At 35.5% G+C, this 19,095-nt stretch overlaps 1 protein-coding gene across 3 annotated transcripts; it reads right to left on the bottom strand.

The window, feature by feature from the left end:
• Positions 1-238: 238 nt before the first annotated feature.
• On the bottom strand, positions 239-18,092 carry LOC110097844 (ferric reduction oxidase 6). 3 transcript variants are annotated; one of them, XM_028694819.1, is made up of 11 exons: positions 17,972-18,092; positions 17,617-17,772; positions 16,963-17,211; positions 16,781-16,871; positions 16,467-16,664; positions 12,846-13,080; positions 3,257-3,584; positions 2,842-3,112; positions 2,513-2,768; positions 1,877-2,309; positions 239-871 (listed from the first exon to the last, which is right to left on the bottom strand). In XM_028694819.1, the coding sequence occupies exons 3-11, from the start codon at positions 17,192-17,194 to the stop codon at positions 702-704; spliced, it is 2,214 nt and encodes a 737-aa protein (XP_028550652.1). In that variant the 5' UTR covers positions 17,195-17,211; positions 17,617-17,772; positions 17,972-18,092; the 3' UTR covers positions 239-701. The 3 variants fall into 3 exon arrangements, with proteins under 3 accessions (XP_028550652.1, XP_028550651.1, XP_020680115.2); XM_028694818.1 differs by having other exon boundaries at positions 17,964-18,088; XM_020824456.2 differs by having other exon boundaries at positions 17,959-18,083.
• Positions 18,093-19,095: the final 1,003 nt, after the last annotated feature.

Genomic DNA, 19,095 nt, shown 5'->3' with positions numbered 1-19,095 from the left:
TTTTTGTTGCTGCTTTCTTCCAGCTTTTTAGAAATTTTTTTTGATACAAAGTTGCCTTTGGAAACCAAATCCACTAATATGTGGGAGCATTAAGAGCTTATTGTCTCACTTTTCAATATATATATATATATATATATAATTTTCCCGACAACAACTTCATAATCGCATTATAAAAAACTACAGCCACCCCAAACAAACCACCATTCATACCCTACCTTATAATGCATATAAATTATTTGGAGAAGGCAGAGAATCTCAGCTCCAAAACTGATTGGGTGATAGGAGTTTACAAAGAGTCCTCAATTATAAAGAACAAGAAGCTTATCCAACATTGCACCTTTAATATATGTATATATGTTACATGGTAACTGTTCATAAGCTCGGTTTAAGAAAAGAGAAAGATAGATCTGGTTTAGAGAAATTATTCTGTGCAGAGTCCGGACGAGCTCTACTTCTGGAGGCAAATCAGGTGCAGCCACGTCAGTGGTACCGAGCTGCAATACCGAGCAGTACCGAGCCGCGTTACCGAGCGAAGGGGTGACGTGGCGCATTATGATTGGTCTTCAGTGTCTGGACCACGTTCGTTTGGCGTCCGCACATAATAATTTTTCCCTGGTTTGTGATGCAATAATACATAGCATACAATATATTCCAAATTGTAGAATATATAGTTAAGATATGGCTGTATGGATGGTGGAATATTAAAGATCAAAGCTGTGACTGTTGAAGTGGAAGATAGGATGGTTCCATTTACCCCTTATGTTCTGATACCTGCACTCCCTGGCAACACTGGACTGAAGACCAGGTGGTCCACATACAATAACACCGACATTAATGTGTCCCATCTGTTCTGCATATGAGCTAAATATTGCTGGAAAAGAGAACACAGACTTGCCAAATGATTAGTCTGTAGCAACATTTTGATTTGGAATCAAATTTGTTCATCATAATGGTCAGAATGGCAAAGTTATGATGGTTAAAAGAAACTGATATGTTGCTCAATTGTTAATATGATGAAAGTTTTATAATTGACAGAAATCATGCTTGTTGGAACTTATAAGATTAGAGAGGGAGTTGAAGGTAAACTTGAATTATGGAGGTCAACCTTAGAGTCTAAAGGCTTTCGCTTGAGTAGATCTAAAATGGAATATATGTAGTGTAATTTTAGTAGTAATAGACCTAGTGAGGGGATTGTGACTTTGGAGAAGTCATTAATAAGAGTACACGTTTTAGATACCTTGGATCTATTGTTCAGAGTGATGGTGAAATAGATGGGGATATTATCAGCAGAATTCAAGTTGGATGGTTGAAGTGGAGGAATGCATCGGGCTTGTTGTGTGTAAAAAAGTACCGCTCAAATTTAAGGGGAAATTCTATAAGATGGTGGTGAGGCCTACAATGCTTTATGATGTCAAATGTTGGCCATTAAAAGAGAAGCATAATACTAAGTTAAGTGTGGCAGAGATAAGAATGCTCAGGCGGATGAGTGGCTTTACCCTCAGAGATTGGATACGAAATGAGCATATACGTGAAAAGGTTGGAGTAGCTCCAGTAGAAGATAAGATTAGAGAGAGTCGCCTTGATTGTTTGGTCACATAAAACGGCAGCCTTCTGATAACCCGGTTAGAAAAGTAGAGGTATTAGATTTGATTTATGTTAAGAAAGATAGAGATAGACCTAAAAAGACTTTGTTAGAAAATATTAGAAATGATCTTTCTTTATTAGATTTAAACGAGAATTTGTCTTTTAAAAGGACACAATGGCAAAAAAGGATTCATGTAGCCGACCCCACGTAGTGGGATAAAGGCTTGATGTTGTTGTTGTTGTTGTTGTTGTCAGATTATATGGAAGCAAGAAAATAGATCAAAGAATTTACCTCGAAAGTCCGGTCTGGTGCCATATTGAATTGTTTGAACGCTTGAAAGATTTTCTTTCTTATCACCAGTTCCGAAAATATTATGATTCAACAAGCTTTTCTTTTCATTATCGCTTGTCATCCAACTGTCATTGCTTGAACTCTTCATTTCCCACTTGTTCCAGAAGAAAATAACAATGGCTCCAAGTATTACTACACTTGCAACCATGCATAAGGTGAACAAAAGACCTCGGTACCACCAAGCAACAACTTGAAAAGGTTTTATGTAATATAACTCCAGCAAACCATAGAACACAATGAAGCCGATAGTAGACACAAGAACATAAATTCCTGCCCAGACTTTATGCCCTGTACCAACCAAACAAGACATCAAATTACTTGAAGATATCAAGAGTGGAGGGCAATCCATTTTCTCATTGAATCTGCCATCTTCCTGCAACGACAACAAAGAGAGTTCACAGTTAAGCACTGGATTTTGGCTTCGTTTGGGATGACTTTCTTGCTGCTTCATAAAGTAGCTTTTTAGAACAATATAAAAAAATTTATGCTAGAAAGCTGCTTTAATAAGCATAAAGAAAGTCGTCCCAAATGAAGCCTTTATTGAAGGGAAATTAATGATACAGGTAGTCTGCATACCAATGGGGGTTCTAATTCTTGAGTTACATAAGTTTGTATTTCAAGATGCAACTTGTCAGAGAAAGATGGGCAAATCGATTGTGCATCAACTGTTGAAAGAAGAGAGAGCTCCAATGATTTTTTTACAGCCCAAATAACCAAAATGTTCTTTGGCGAGCAGGATTTCCCCTCGCTGGATAGATGCAGTATATCACTCAGGATGGCAAAAAATGGTGAAACTCCAATACCTCCAGCAACAAGAATAAGATTTTCATACCTAAACAAGAAAAAAACATTAATGCCTGGTAATTTTAAAGTTTTCATGATAACATTAAAGCCTGGCTACTCACATCAAGTGGTATGGTACTTCATGCCCATACGGACCTTCGACAGAGACGGTTATCAGCTTAAGTTTAGAACTTAAATCATTTTGATGGTTATCTGAGACACTGTTGATGATATCCCTCAGCTTTTCAGTCCATTTACCAAGTACTTTTATCAGAATTGACAAATGGTGTTTACCATCCAAAGGACTGGAGGAAACACTAAATGGATGCCATTGCAACCATGACAATTCTCGAACTTGAAGGAAGATAAAACTCAAAGCGTTGTAGTGGAGTCCTATAATGATAGCAAAGCTCAAAATATTATACTGGAGTAGTCAGGGCATGTAATTAAATAAATTTGAAATTTAAGCTGGAGCTTCCATTAGAAAATTCAGAAGAATTCCTATGAAATAACTGAAAATAAATAAAAAATTGATACTTGGTGGCTTGGAGAGGATCAATTCTACAGTCCCACATGGCCGACAAGCAGCTGAAACTACATCAACAGTAGTGCGTGATTGGCAGAACCTTAGGAAGCGATCTAGAATGAAAAGGAATATTGCTCCAGCTGCAAAACTGAATACGAAATCTCCAACATGTAGAGCCAAGAAGACAACAAAAATCACGTAGAGTTGATGAGTGTAGAAGAAAACTTCGAAATAAGCCCTCCTTACAGGACGAAGAGATGTCACCCACATCAACAAGCCAGCAGAAAGGCTAATAACCCCAGCAAGATTGGCAACACCAATGTCTCTCCACTCTAGAATCTGTAGCCAAAAGATTGGATCTCATTGGACTAATAAAGACAATGATACAAGAAAATGATGCCTGCAAGTAATAATAACGTTTGAAAGAGACTCTTTTTCATCTGAATGTACATGAAAGAGCCTCTTTTCCATCTGAATGTACATGTGCTGGCTAAGCTTTACATGTTTCACAATTCATAGAGTATTAGACCGGTCCAGCCGGTCCGACGGGACCGCCTCACACAAAACAGGCGGAACTCTCCGCCTATCTGTATGCTCCGAACGGAGGCTATGGGCGTCGGGGGCTGTTTTGGAAGGATTTTTTGAGGGGTTTGGAAGGGAAGTTTGAATGTATGGACTGTTTAGAGATTTCCTTTTGAATTGTATGCATTAAATAGTTTGTTTTTCTAGGGGTTAGGGCATCTTGAATTTGGCTGAAATTTGTGATCTCCTAGATTTAGGTTTTATTTGAGCTCTAGCGGCGTCTAGAGATTTGGGAGAGATCGATCCTCCTCTCAAATAGAAGATCAAGTGTATCTTGCTATTTTTCGTTTCCCTTTCATAAAAAAAAATACAAATTATCTACCGTTTTTGAATTTTGTGTGGATTTTGGTAGAGAAATCTCGTTGTTTTTCCGAAGATTGATAGGAAATACTTGAGATCTACAAGTACTTCCTATCATAGAGATCAAGAGAAATATTACAATGTTGATACAAAAACTCAAGTACGCATCATAGTATTTTTTAACTTGGCAAAGCTATAATATATCAATACATGATTGTTTGACACAATCCATCTAATTTCAAAAAAAAAGAGCAAAAAGCTCAAACATATTCCTTGGTGGTCATGTTCTCAATAAATTTATAGAAATCCAGATATTTGTATATTTAGAAATACTTAATTCTTATCATCGATTAAAAAGGCGTTCGAGGCGGAGGTCGGGCGAACTGAGGCTCGGGCGAGGCTTACGCCTTTTTCCACGGAGGCGTACGCCTCACCGCGTGAGGCGTCGAGGCGCATCGAGGCAGCGCCTCGAAAGTGAGAAAGTTACCTTCATAACTCTATTTGAATTTGAATTCAAATATTGTTAACTTGAGAAACTCTCCTAAAATAGATTAGCTAATTTAGGAAAGATTTCAAAATTCAAAAAGTTTTGAATTTGTGAATTTTGAAATGAGGGATTTGTGGAGGGAAAATTTTGAGTTAATGAGGGAGTTAATTAGGAGCATTAATTGGCTCTTAATTAAGCAAAGGAAAGGAGGAGGGGCCGGCCTAGGAGATTCTCGCGTTGGATGGGGAAGGTGGCCGGCGGGTGAGGGAGTTGGCCGTGGGCTTGGAGAGGAAGGATGGGGGTCGGATGGGGTGAGATCCGGCGGCAAGTGTGGAGGATGAAGACGACTAGAACAATAAGGAGGAACAAAAGCAAGGGATAAAAAACAAAAGAGAGAAAATAAATGATAAACGATAAAAACCGCGAGCCTCGGACTCTTCCGAACACTGACGGGTGATGCTTTGCCCTTCTCCAAGGGACTTCAATTCACGAGCCCGGACCCATCCTGCGGCTGGTGAAACTCCGATTCCTTCCCATAGGAATCTCACTAATGCTCTCTCCCAAGAAGAACATAAGTGTGGACACAAATTTTTTTAATATCAAATCTTCATCCCTTTTACAATAGCTTAAGGCCCTATATATAGGCCACAACATGAGAAAAATCAAAATTACAAAATTGCCCCTTCGGCCACAACACTCAAATAAACTAACCTAGGGATAAAACAGGAAATACATCAAATAAGAATTAAAATGCATAAAATAACTCATAATTGAAAATTTAAATAATGGATGTCGATTTACGATGCCGCCTGTGATAGATGCGTCAAATCTTCGTACCGATATCCGCATCATTATCTCTACATCTCACACACACAATCATTCTCCCTTTTGGCACAAGCACACCTACAAAGCAAACACATCAGCCTTCTATGCCTACATACATCTTTTTTGGCACTGTGGATAAATTATATTGTGTGCTCTCTTTTTCTTTTGTTTTTTTCATTTTTCATGTGCAAGTTACTTCTCCATAACACTCATACACACCTTTCCCGATATCGTTGACCCAATTACACCTCATTCGAGTCCTCCCAAACCACCCATACATAGCTTTCTTGACAAAGTGGAGGACAAAACACAAGTCGTGCCTTATACATCACCGCTATATTCTTCGCGTGATGTATTGGGCAGGCCTAACATCATTCTCGACAACCCTGATGCATCTCCCAATGGAGATGGGATAGAGTAGTACAAAGACACTTGAAATCCATCTAAAAAAGTAAACAAAAACAATTTAGAGAAACCATGCAATGACAACAAAAGAATGGGTGGGTAAAAAAAATAATAAAACCAAGCAAAAATAAAGACCCAAAATGCATAAGTTGGATAAAAAGAACAAAAATTGAACTTACATGGACTTTGGTGTGGGCCCCGAAAAACAAATGCCCAACTCTACTACGAAAGTTTATGTGCTTCTAGGTCAATTTTGTGGAAGATAGATTAGATTGCATATAAGGTACTGCCTATAGATTTGACCCTTATTTTATGAGGACTTTATGATCTAGTTCCAAAGTTTTCATAGGCACCAGCACCTAAGGTTTGTTAGAAGTTAAATGCTTAGCATATAGTAGTAACAAATTTCATAAAGAATTGAAAATTTATCACTTTAAACTTAAAGCATATTGTAGAGGTAATAATGATGAGCTTGATCAATATCTTATTACTTTGTAAATTCAAGCTATTATGATCCCTAGCCCACTTAATCAGAGAAGGAAATCATCCCAATTTGACTAAAAGATCTTTGTCGACAGCTATAGATTATTTTGTCCAATGGGACCTTATAGGTTTAGATTGGATGTTTGTATAAAGGGATAAATTTAAATCGACCTTAGCTAACAAAAGACTTTGTGTTATATGAAGTGCACCTTATGATTCATTATTTAAAAAAAAAAAATTAGCCACCGGAGAACTTGAAAACCTCTAGTTGTAACCATAATTCAATGATTTCATTTTGAAATGATACCACTAGATCAAACGAACATATTATAATCATTTACCTATGGGATGGATCTGCTTACCTACTAGACTTGTTGAGGTCTTCCCACATGATCTTCCCGATCCACTGCCTCCGATTAGAGACATCCCGTATGTTTTAGATCTGGTCCCTGGAGCCTCTCTATCTAAACTCCCCCCAGTCGAGCTCTCCTACCTTGACTCTATGACCCGTATCACTAGTTTAAGTCCCGCCAAAGCTGTTTATGGGTTCCAACCTAGGCCTTCGATAGATCTCATACACATGTGTCCTAGGTATGGGATTCCTGAGTCTGCATCTACATTTGCATTGCATTTGCATTGCATTTGCATGATTTATATAAGGAAATTGTACGCAAAATTGAGCATAACAGCATTAATTATAAGCTTCTTGTTGATTTTAAACAAATACTTAAAACTTTTGAGATTGGTGACTCAGTGATGGTGCAGATTCGTCCGGAACGATTCCCACAAGGAATTGTTAAGAAGTTACATGCCAAAAGTGCGGGGCCATTCAAAATAATCAAGAGACTCAACGACAATGCTTACGAGGTGGATCTGCTAACATAATTCAACATTAATCCCTCCTTCAACATAGAAGATCTGGTTGCCTATGAGGGTCTGGAGTGTAACCCGCCAAATCCACTTCAATTCGAACATTGTGTGACCCCACCTTGTGAGAACCCAAGCTTACCTCCACTCCCAATTATTTCTAAAATACTTATAGCGGAGAAGATTGGCATGATTTTAAGTGATGATATTATTTCTGTAAAAGAGGATGGTCGAAAAGGTATTTAATTAGGTGGAAAGGTAAACCAGAGTCAGAGGATATATGATCAGAGCGCGAGGAGCTACAGCGGATCGACCTAGATGCACGAGAGTTCTCAAGACACCCACTCGACAGAGTCGAGTTTTCTCCCACCCGGGGAGAATGATGAGGACATCAGAGATCTACGGCTACGATCGTGCCTATTTATTTTGATCTATTTTGAGTATTTGATTTGTTATTGTTCTTTTTCCCTTTCTACCCTCACTTGAGGGCTTTGTCTTATGTATGCCTTAGGGGCAATAATGTCTTTGTTATTTTCCCTTAATGTATTTAGCTATTTAAAGTCACCCTCTTCCTTGGGAGAGGTTAATGAATGAATATTACGAAAATTCCTGTACAAATGTTCTTTAAGTTGTGAGAGTTCTATGAAAGAGCTTTAGAGAGATCCCTAGGGAGAAAGTTGGATCACCCACCAACCTTGGAGACGGCCGGGTTTGTGGTTCTTTCTTTTATCTCCCTTTCTTCCTTTGCCACCAAGCCGCCCACCGTTAAGCCCATCCCATCCCATCAAGCCGCCGGCCACCATACAACCTCCACTCGCCATCGGGTAAAATCAATTCCATTCCTACCATCATCCGACGAACCACAACCACCTCCCCACCCCACCGAAATTCCCCTCTCAAATCCATCAAGCCGCCGGCCTCATCTCCCTCCTCCCTCCGAAATTTAAATCCCTATTTGAATACTTTCCATAAATACTTCCTCTTGATTTGGGAAGGTCTAATTTCAAAATTCAAACAATTTGAATTTGAAATTTTCTTTCTTAACTTAAGAAAACTTATTTTAGGAAAGTTTCTAAATTTAAACCAATTTGAATTTCAAATTCATTTGGACTCAATTAAAACATTTCCTAATTCCTAAACCCAAAATAACAAACCTTTAATCCCTCCCCTTAATTCCCTACAAGGCCTTTAATGCCGCCAGCCCCCTTAGGGATTGGATTAGGAATTCTTTCCTAAAACCCAATTCTTCACTTTAGAAATATTTCCAAATCTCATGCTCCCTCCTTGGCCAAAATTTTGAAAAGCCCACCACTCTTAAATACTTTCCAAACCCTAACATTAGAGTTTGGAAACAAATTCCTCATCCCCACCTCTATCTTGGCCCTCCCCCCCCCAAAGGCCCGCATCAATTTCTGTCCACAAAATTCAGCCCCCTCAAGTTGGAAATATTTCCAAAACCTGGCCAATACCCACCCGACTCCTCCCTAGCAGTTTTGCTAGATCTACCTTCTCAAAATTCCTCCCAAACTCCACCCGTTTTGTATTTCCTGTTCTCCAAGCCTGCTGCCAGAATTTCCTGCACCTGTTCTTGGCTTTTCCAGAATCCTCCCCAGTCAAAGCAGCTGTCCCTCTTGTTATAATTGCTGTCCTGCATCATTGAAACTTTAAAGCTGCTGTCTAAAAGCTTCCAGCAGTCCATAACAGCTGCCCAAGGTTTTTACAAGCATTAGAGGTTGCTGTCCAGAGTTTCCCAAGTATCAAAATTGCTGTCCAGCAGTTGTAGCAATCTCCTATTGCTGTCTCGCTGATTTTAAAGTTCAAATCGCTGTCCAAAGACGTCGAGAAGAATCATGGTTGCTGTCTAATTCCTCTCAAGCATATAAACACCACACCGGAGCTTTGTTCAGCATATTTATTTGGGTGATCTCTCTTCCTATTCTTTTATCTTTTAGTCATTCTCAATTGTAGCTCTAATTGACTCATGGAAAGTTGTGTTAATTCTTCGCGCTAAAGCCTAGCATTTATTAGGAGTTGTGCGAGAGATCTTTCATAGCACTACTCTTATTGTTAGATTAGGGATCTCTTGTTGAAACCCATTTCGTTTGCAACGTCTAAAGCAATTGATTATTATGTGGTTTTTACTTTTTGCAAGTAACTTGGCCTAAGCTTGTGTTTACCGTTCTTTGGTTTTATTTATTTGTTTGAGTCATCACAAAGCTTTAATTAATTCTCTCATACTCATTAAGCGTACAAATTCCTTATCTAAATCAAATTTCACATATGTCCTGCATCACTTGTCCATCACACAAAAAAAGAAGTGCATGGTTAATGTCCTATAAAACTATGGTAGAATTTTTCAAATCCCATCACACAAAGGTAAGCATGTATAGGATATCTGTACAGAAAAATTTTGCAACAAATATGATTTTACCCTCCACACTATAAACTTGTTCGAATGCAGGATTTAGGCCATATTTAGGTCAGATTTAAGCTAAGTCCGGCCAAATGCCGAAAAATACGAAGTTAAATCTCATGGTATGTCTAATATTGATTTCACAACGCTTTCGTCATTTTTGCCCTAAACCTCGGATTTTGTAAATCCGAGTTTTTGCGGAATTTGCAAATTCAACAGAAGAAGCGCGCAAAAGGGAGAAATATCGACACCTTTGCGACGAGCTCCTGGCGCGACTTCCGATCCGAAAGGAACGTTGGCGGAGGAGGCGAAGAAGCTTCCACTCCATCAGAACTCTACTTCACTAACAACAAATAAATGTAGAAGAGGAAAAGCAAACCCTAGACAAGCAATGGTCAGCTACTCATTCATAGCTCTACTTCACGCGCAAGGTAACAAAGAAACAGAAAATAGGGAAACCCAACCTGCCTATAAGGATTAGATTAATTATTAATTATTTTATTAAGAACTATTAATTATATAGCTATTTAATTAGCATTTACTTAGCTTAATTAATATAATTTAAAATATAAATAATTAATTAGAAAATTAATCATGTAAATATTAATGAAATAATTAGTTAGAAATAGAATAATTAATTGATTAATAAGATAATTATAAGTATAATTAGAAATTAAAAGTTTATTAAAAATAATATTTAATTTGATTTATATTTAAATAAATTGAATTAAATAAAAAAAATTAATAAAATATACCCGAAACGGCTCGGGTTCAGGTTGACCCGGACCCGAAGCGGGTCTGGTTCGGGTCGGGTTGAACAATGTCGAGTCAATTTCGGGTTGGATCCGAACCCGACCCGTGACCCATTTTTGACAGCCCTATATGTATGTAATATTAAAGTTTCAAATATTAAATATATAAATAGGATAGTATAAAATGATATGTATGTAAATCTTTCTTTTTTTTATTTGAGTTTCTCATCGAAATAGTAATTTTTTAGCAAAAAAAAAATTTATTCAAACATCTTTAATAATAATTAAAAAAACTGCCTCATGAAATCAAAATGCAAGAAGGCAGGGTACAGATATTCAGATTCCAAAATTTTAATTTGTATTTTTTTATTTTTTAACAGTAAATCTATATATAATTAATATAAAACTAAATTTAAACCGATAAGTTTAAGTTAATTTTGAATAATAGTAATAATAAATTATTATTAATTCAGTGAAAAGAAAAAAAATTATTTAATTTTTAATTTTATGTATTGATTTGACATTTAGATTTTTTGGGACAATTCTATTCCACTACATTTTTTTTTCTATTTTTAAGCCTATCTCTAACTGAAAATTTTAATTTCCACTTCAAAATACAATAATTCTTCATAATGTAATAATTCGTCTTCAATCAAACTCCATTTTCAAACACTAAAAAATATATATTTATGAATATTCTTTCTTATATTTTATTTTATATTTAGTTTTACTCATTTATGTATATTTATCAATTTTTTGTTATTCAAACTTGTTAAGTATTTTAATTTTTGTTTTTTACTTCATTGAAGTATTGTATTACTCGATATCATTTAAATATATATGAGAATTTTATCTTAATTTATATATTAATGTTGTATCTTAAATAAATTAATTATGTAAAAAATATTTTATAAATTCAACAAAAATAATGTGTTTTTAAATTATTATTTTTTTAATTACTTTTAATAAAATTTTACACTTAAAAAACTAAAATTAATAACCTAATTTTAGGTTTTAAAAAAAGATTAGGTGCGAACTATTCACACCCTCACACGAATGGCATTTTGTTGGAGATCAGATAGATCAAATGACAGACGCCAAACGAGTGCTACGTGTTCGGCTGGAGATATTTTAAGAGATTTTTATACTAAAACATAGCTTTACAAAACAGTAACAAAGTAATTCCAAATGAAGCCATAGACTAATCAAATTTCGAAATTCTCACATGAAGTTTTTGCAGTTTCTCTTAGCATAGAGATAATGGGTAATAGGTTTACAGCTAATTTTGATGTTCCAAGCAGGCCTATGAAGCCAATTTCGTTAATCAACAGTGCTCGAGCAATTTTTGCATAGCTTATGGTTTGTAGTCCGCCATTTTCATCGTGTAGCAATTTCATTTGGTGATGCAGGAAATCTTTTCGGGGTATTTTTAATATTTAAAAACACTAACAATGTTTTGCAAAATGAGCAATTTTGCGTGATATTTTGTTTGTAGTTCGAAATTTTCATCAAATTCCACCAATTTGATTGTGAGAGCTCTCAATTGGTTTGTTTAGCGCTGTTAATATTTGACACGACCCGAAAATCCGATACAAATCCGATCAAAAAATCCGGGTTAGGGTCAACCTGGACCCAAAATGGGTCAGGTTCGAGTTCGGGTTCAACAAATTGACTCCTTTCAAAAACTGAGTCGGGTTGACCCAGAAACCCGAAAACTCATTTTTGACCCGAAAAACCCGTGGTTGATCTGGTTTTTACCTGAAAATCGAAGATTGACCCTTTTTTGACCCGAAAACTTTCTATCGGCCTCGGGTCATTGGGTTGTGTCGTGTTGATTCGGACTCGAAGCAGGTCAGATTCGTGACAAAAAAACGGACTAGTTTATAAAAACGGGCCGGGTTCGGGTTAACTTGAATAGTGCCAGGCCGATTTCAGGTTCGACCCGAACCCAACTCGTAGCCTGAAATTGACACCCCTAGGTTGGTTGATACTTTGGATGTACCGAATGGTACATGTTGTGGAATAGACCGTGTTTTTTTAGTGATTTCACCTTAACAAGTTTTTGCAAAGGTGGTCGTAAAACTATTGTGCAAAAAATAACTTTTTGGAAAGTTACTGTAAAAATCAACTTCCTAGCATAAAAATTATCTTAGAGGAGCGAAAAAACAGTGGCCAAATAAAAATCTGATTAAGAACTAAAACACACAATAGTAAGAAAGCTACCCCAAGCGAAGCCTTACCTTCAATATATGTGCAAGTTCCAGTGCCATTAAAGTCAACGACTAATTTACCAAACGATGCTAAATCTAAAAATTGTCCATGCAAAGTAGTTATAGAAATCTTAAACTATTAACTTAGGCTTCGTTTGGAATGGCTTTTCTATTGCTTCTTAAAGCGGCAATCTAGTAAAAAATTAAAAAAATTATACTAAAAAGCTGCATTAAGAAGCAGTAAGAAATCCGTCCCAAACTAAAATTTAAACTTACTTGTTGGAGCAGTCGTCCCTGTATCGCCCATGCTATCACATAAAACAGTCCATGCAATGTGAAAATAGCCATGGTGAGATGTCCCAGCCAGACGTGATATCGAGTAGCTTGCTCAAATGGAATATCTGTCATTCGGAGAAGAATCGACCCTCTTGCAATGGGAAGAAATAGAAATGCTAAACAAAATAGTCCAATTAAACCCAGACGAAGCCCAATAATCTCCAGCATCAACAACCTGCATATCAAATTAACCCAGAAATGAGATCAAGAGCTGGAATGAATGAAACAGAGAATTAGGCTTCGTTTGGGACGGCTTTTTTACTGCTTCTTAAAGCAATTTTTTTGTATAAAAATTAAAATTTTTAAACTAAAAAGTTGTTTTAAGAAGTAATAAAAAGCTGTCCCAAACGAAACCTTAAGCTCAAATGTGTTTATGGTTAAAGAGGCTGCGGCTGCAGCAACAGAGCACTATTCATTGTGGAACTTACAGAAATAAGCTCAGCATTCAGAATGCAGAGTGCATAGAACGTGTTTTAGGGAAGAAGATATGTAATATAGAACTACATATGAAACTGTTCGACAAGAACTAAAGGGAAAAAAAAAATTCTTCAAGCAGAGTAACGACAAAAATTAATTTCTATCAGCAGAAACCCGGAAATAAGCAGTTCCAGACAAAGGCTTCTTTTGGATGGCTTTCTTACTGCTTCTTCAAGCAGCTTTCTAGAAAATTATTCTAAAAAATAGTAAGAAAGCCATCCCAAATGGCACATGATACCATCAAGGTATATTTTTAAAATTTTTAGGGATAAAAAATTGAAGCCCTAAGGGTCAACCTTCCCCTTTGCAATGACATATACATTGCGAGAGATAAGTTCACTCTAATGATGCATCTTAGAGATGGTTATCCTCATGAAGACAATTACGATGTAAGGTGCATCCATCTGAAAAATAACATGACTCCAATGGTGCTAGGATCTTGATGCAATCATGTTTAATCATTTTATGTCTTTTATTATACTTTATTTTTTCTTATGTTTTTGGATGCTATGTAAGTTTATTCTGTCTAGTCCTATAATGAAAAACAACTCATGATCATGCTTGGGTTTGGTGCTTTAGGAAGTTTCACTCCTTTGGTTTCCACTTGTGTTGATCTAGCTTCTTTGCTAGTTAGTTGGATATTTATTTTGGGCGGTTTTGCTTATTGGGTTTGACCCAACTCTTTCTCTATGCTGGTTGTTTTTCCCCATATTGATGTCCCGTTTACCCTGCTGCTGACTTTCCCTATGCTGATTTTTTCCCCATGCTGTTGTCCCATTTTTCCCTGCTACTGGTTGTTCAATTTCCACCTTGTTGTTTTTCTATACTAAGTTCATTAACTCCTCATTAAATGGGCTAACTTGAGAGACTTCTATTGGTTGTTTGGGTGGCATAATTAAGTGAGCAATTTATGACCATTTCTCCCTTTCTCCTATTTATATATGGGTTGCATTGCTACTGGAAGGGGTTGGTTGTTATTGTTGTTGGTGTAATCACACTAAAACTTGCAGGTTATTTAGCTTACGAGCTATCTTCTACTATCTTCATTCTTCTATTTTGTTTCAATTTTCTATCTAATCTTCTCTCCACAGTTTCCCTTCCACCTGTATCTTTCTTCTCCAAATATTGTGAGTGTAAGGTGTTGTTGTGCCCCGTTTGTTGGTATTTGCCGGAGGAGTGTCGACTTGAGCTGAATCATAATTTCTATGGCAAACCACTGGTTTGATTTTTCCTTTGAGTATCATTCTCTATTTTTGTGATTTGCATGTGAGGTAGTCTTACAAGGTTGTTATAAGGGTATTTTAATTTAGTTGTTTGGTTATTCTATATGCATTCCTATCAATTTTCTAAACTTTGTTTCCTACTTAATTTTTAATATTTATGTTATTTTGAAAGGGAGCATTTTCCATTGCATTCCTAGTGTTTTCCTACTTGTTTTAGAACTTATATTGCATCAGATCTTGAGTGTCGCGGCAACGGACAAAAAAAGTATTTTTTTAATAAATTAACTAAAGCCATTTATACAAAACCCTCATTCCACCATCCCCCTCCCCATTTTCCTTTGCATGTGAGGTGAGAGAAGAGAGATAAGAGGAAATAAAGAGGGATAGAGAAGAAAAAAAAAGAAATGAGAGAAAAAGTGGGGTTCAGACCAGTATTTTCCATCGCTCCAATTATAAAAAATACTCTAATCATGGTAGGTAACCTAAACTCTACTTTTATTTTTGATGATTTTGAGTTTTGTCTATTCTTCCTTCTGATATTAATAAAAATGTAATATCTCACGTTCTAGTCAACTTTCACTGTATAACTTTTGATATGTGATAAATATCATCAACCTGAATATTTTGACAGACTCATATTAAAATTTCGTCGATTAGTTTTGCAAATATATTATTTTATTAAAAATGAGTGAAATAATATTAAGTACAAAATGATTATGAGTCAGTGTGCTACATTTAGACATGAAATGCATGATATGTATTGATTTATTATTCATATCATCTAATATATATTTGACATAATACATACAAACTAATGAGCATACTAAATAGATCTACATACTATAATCATTGCATATGGTGTACATGATGTATGTTCATATAATTTATATGACATGAAATATGTTTAAAAGCAAGAAATGCTAATTAAATGACATGAATTAAGTAATTCAAATAAAAAAAATTACTGAAATTTTCATAAAAATTTTGAAATAGGTAGAAGAAGTGAAAAAAGAAAGATGGGTACTAGGAAGAGGAGGTGGCGGCGGCAACGTTTTGCTCATCGAAGCTCAACAATGATAACAAAGGACACGTGGTGGCTGCTAGAGAGCGCGGCTTGCACCAGACAAAACATGCACGCTGTTCTTCGTGAAGTCGTGGTTTCGACCTTTAACTCTAACTCTCGAGTGTGTTCTTCGGCCGAGTTGGATTAGGGCATAATATTTTACTTCTAATTTAAAAAAAAAAATTACTCTTGAGGGTATGCCTCACACCTAAGAGCATGCCCCAGCCAAATCGAGGCACATACCTCACAAAGATGACCCATGGTGTGCGCTTCAAGGCATTTTTAGCATACTTGCAATAAAGCATGCCTTGTCTTTGCACAATTTTAAACAGTGGAATTTTCATAAGACTTAGAGATCTTATTTGGTGAATTATTTACAGGTTAACTTTTCATCTGCATATTTTATGAATGGTTCATGTGCATGATTGAGTTTGGTCAAATTTTGTATAATATGAATTTCTTGTTGTGATGTATTCTTAATCTCATGTGGTTTTCATTTATCATAGATTTATTTGGTAAATTTATGTTTTGGTGATCATTAAATTGTCATTTGAGACAAGTTCTATGTATCCTATTATTTTTATCAGAAGAGATAAAATTTGTTCAGATAAAAATTTATAAATTGCAATTTTGGTTTGTGCACCTCTGACTTCGAGCATCTCATCCTAAATCGACATTAAGATACTTAAGGTCTGAGATGTTCTGCATCACAAAAAAAAACAGAATATGCACTTCAAATTCAGAAAAAGAGTGCAGGCTAACTATGCTTAGATCAAGGACAATAAATGTAGCCATTACCTTTTTTCCTTCAATGTTAGTGAATATCTCTCAATCGCGCTATTGATTTGGAGTACATAGGCAGCAAGAGACCAAAGGACATATGCAGAAAATATAACAATTCCAATCAGTTCTGCGGCAGAGACAACACCGAAGGGTCCACTGACAAGTACAGGGAACGTCCACAAACGATACCTTGGGAATTTATAATTGTTCCTCCTGCAAAACGGTTTATCAGATTTAACCAAATCAACTTCTTATTATCATCTAAATACATTGATACAATTTAATGTGGAAGAAAAATTAGATTACTGAGTTGCCAGAAACTTTCATACTCGAAGTTTTCTCTGGAGAAGAAAGCTACATAAATACATGCCAAGATTGCAATGGCAAGTATTGGAGCACTGAAACCAAGGAATATACTTCCTGCATTTTCCACAAAGATAAACAACAGGCCGAGCAAAAGTTAGCCTCTGGTGAAAGAAAACTGATCAATAGAGTAGAAAAGAATTCCAACCTGTGACTCCAAAAATAGATCCTTGAGTTGTTTTAATCCAGTTTGATAATAATTTTTGCACAAACTCTGTCGGCAAGAAAAATATTGTAGCAACCCATATAATAAAGACCACCCAAATCAAAGATTTAACCACCAATTTTGCCAAAGTTTGCAGAATAGGCCTGTTATTGGAGTTATCAAACTCCAACTTTCTGTCCGCAAGAAGGGGAACTAGAGCTGAGAGCTCAGCCATGGAAGAACCAAGTTTACCTAAAGCAACCAGCTGCTGTTAGCTTCCTCAACCCTCTTAATAGAACAGCAACATAGCTGATCTTTTTATACAGCCGATGGTTAGACAAATTGACTCATTCTTGAAAATAATAATATTAATAGTAATAAAAATAAAGTTATCCAAGTAAATATAATGTAAATAATTAAAGCGATTGACCAACTGACAACAACTTTATCATGATGGATACATGCAACTATGCAAGTTTCAAATATCGCAATTAGGGTTTACAAATCAAATCTTACAAATACTAAAACAAGAAAAAGAAAAATTCGAAATAGTTTCTAACTAATACTCATCTCGCATCCTCACAAATCACCAATTATAAAAACTTGAACACCACATAAAACAGGAAAAGATAAAAACAAAGAAGGGTTAGAGGACACCTTTCCCTTTCAAAGAATTCCTTCATCCAGACATGGATTTCTGTGATCCAATAGCCTCAAATACTGCCCGTCATCCAAATTTAAGAGGCGGGCATTTCAGAAACAAGCTTCAACATTAATGGACGTTAACCACTGTCCTCTCCCTGATCAGGATTCCTATGGCCACGACCCGATTGGTAAAGAAAAGACGCGAAGAGATAATACCAAATCAGTCACTGCCGGAATACGAGGATGCGGGAAGAGGACAAACCAGTAGAGCATTCTTGAAGATAAAAAGAAGATCAAATCGTAGCTAGCGGAATCAACAGCTGTAGCCATGAGCGAGAGAGGTGATATTGATACCTTACCGGCTTACCTTGATCCGTCAATGGTTGAGAAGCCATAAGGTCGGATAAGGCGCGGAAATTCGCCGCGAAGCTTCTGAAAGTCACTGTAATGGCAGAGTGACACCGCTCATCTCGAGCGGTTTCAGGGCAGTCGTGTCGGCATTCGTATCGTAACATTTAATATTTATAATTTTATATATAGCTACTGAGCTTTATAATATTATTTTTCTTATAATATTTTTAAATAAATCACGTCCATAAAAAAAAATTATCTATTTGTCTAATATTTAAAAAATTAAAAAAAATATTAAAGAATATAAATATCTAACACTATTATTTTTTAAATTTATGTAAATGCTGATATATTCTTTTTCTAATTAATGTATATTTTAATATATTATTTTTTAATAAAAAAAGCTTTTTATATTTTATAATGTATCTATATGGACTATTATCTATGTTATTTTTTATTTCAAAAAATATTTTCTTAATGTACTTGCGTTTGATATAGTAGTATATATATATATATATATTTCATGCTAAAATGATTCTAACAAGATTAAATAAAATTCCATTCATATTTGGCTAATTTATAAAATTAGGCTCAAAATATATGTTTATTTTGGACGGTTTGTTTTCTATCCATGAAAGAAAAACTTTTTTGATAGCTCTACAAATGATTTGACAAAAGAATTTCATAAATAAAGTTGCACTCATTTAATCCATGAATAAGATGTTTGAGAATCTAATGACTCTAAGTATAAGACAAATAATAATAATAATAATAACTTTTTCTTAATTTAATTAGAGAATTAAAAAAACAAATATAGAGTAGAATATTGACCCATATTTGAATAATCATAGCAATAAACAATTTGGCCAAAAAAAATCATTGTAAATATCACAATTAGGGTTTACAAATTAAATCTTACAAAAAATTTAAAAATAAAAAAATTGAAATAGTTTGTGATTAAGGGTTCGTTTGGGACGGCTTTTTTTATTGCTTTCTAAAACGGAGTTTTAGTACAATTTTTTTTTTATTTTTGTACTAAAACTCCGTTTTAGAAATCAATAAAAAAAATCGTCCTAAATGAAGCCTAAGAGTCATCACACTCTGATGAATAAATCAAATGTAAGAACTTGGGCGCCACAT

This window comes from Dendrobium catenatum, unplaced genomic scaffold (assembly GCF_001605985.2).
Source record: "Dendrobium catenatum unplaced genomic scaffold, ASM160598v2 fragScaff_scaffold_574, whole genome shotgun sequence".
Taxonomy (NCBI): Eukaryota; Viridiplantae; Streptophyta; class Magnoliopsida; order Asparagales; family Orchidaceae; genus Dendrobium; species Dendrobium catenatum.
The sequence above is the reverse complement of the archived record's forward strand: the minus strand, read 5'-3'. Positions and strand labels throughout refer to the sequence as shown.

Coding starts and splice junctions, on each gene's coding strand:
- LOC110097844 (XM_028694819.1), bottom strand. CDS start 17,194: ATGGCTGAGCTCTCAGCTCTAGTTCCCCTTCTTGCGGACAGAAAGTTG. Junction 3,113..3,256: donor GATCCTCTCCAAGCCACCAA/GTATCAATTTTT, acceptor CTATCATTATAG/GACTCCACTACAACGCTTTG. Junction 2,310..2,512: donor AAGAATTAGAACCCCCATTG/GTATGCAGACTA, acceptor TTGTCGTTGCAG/GAAGATGGCAGATTCAATGA.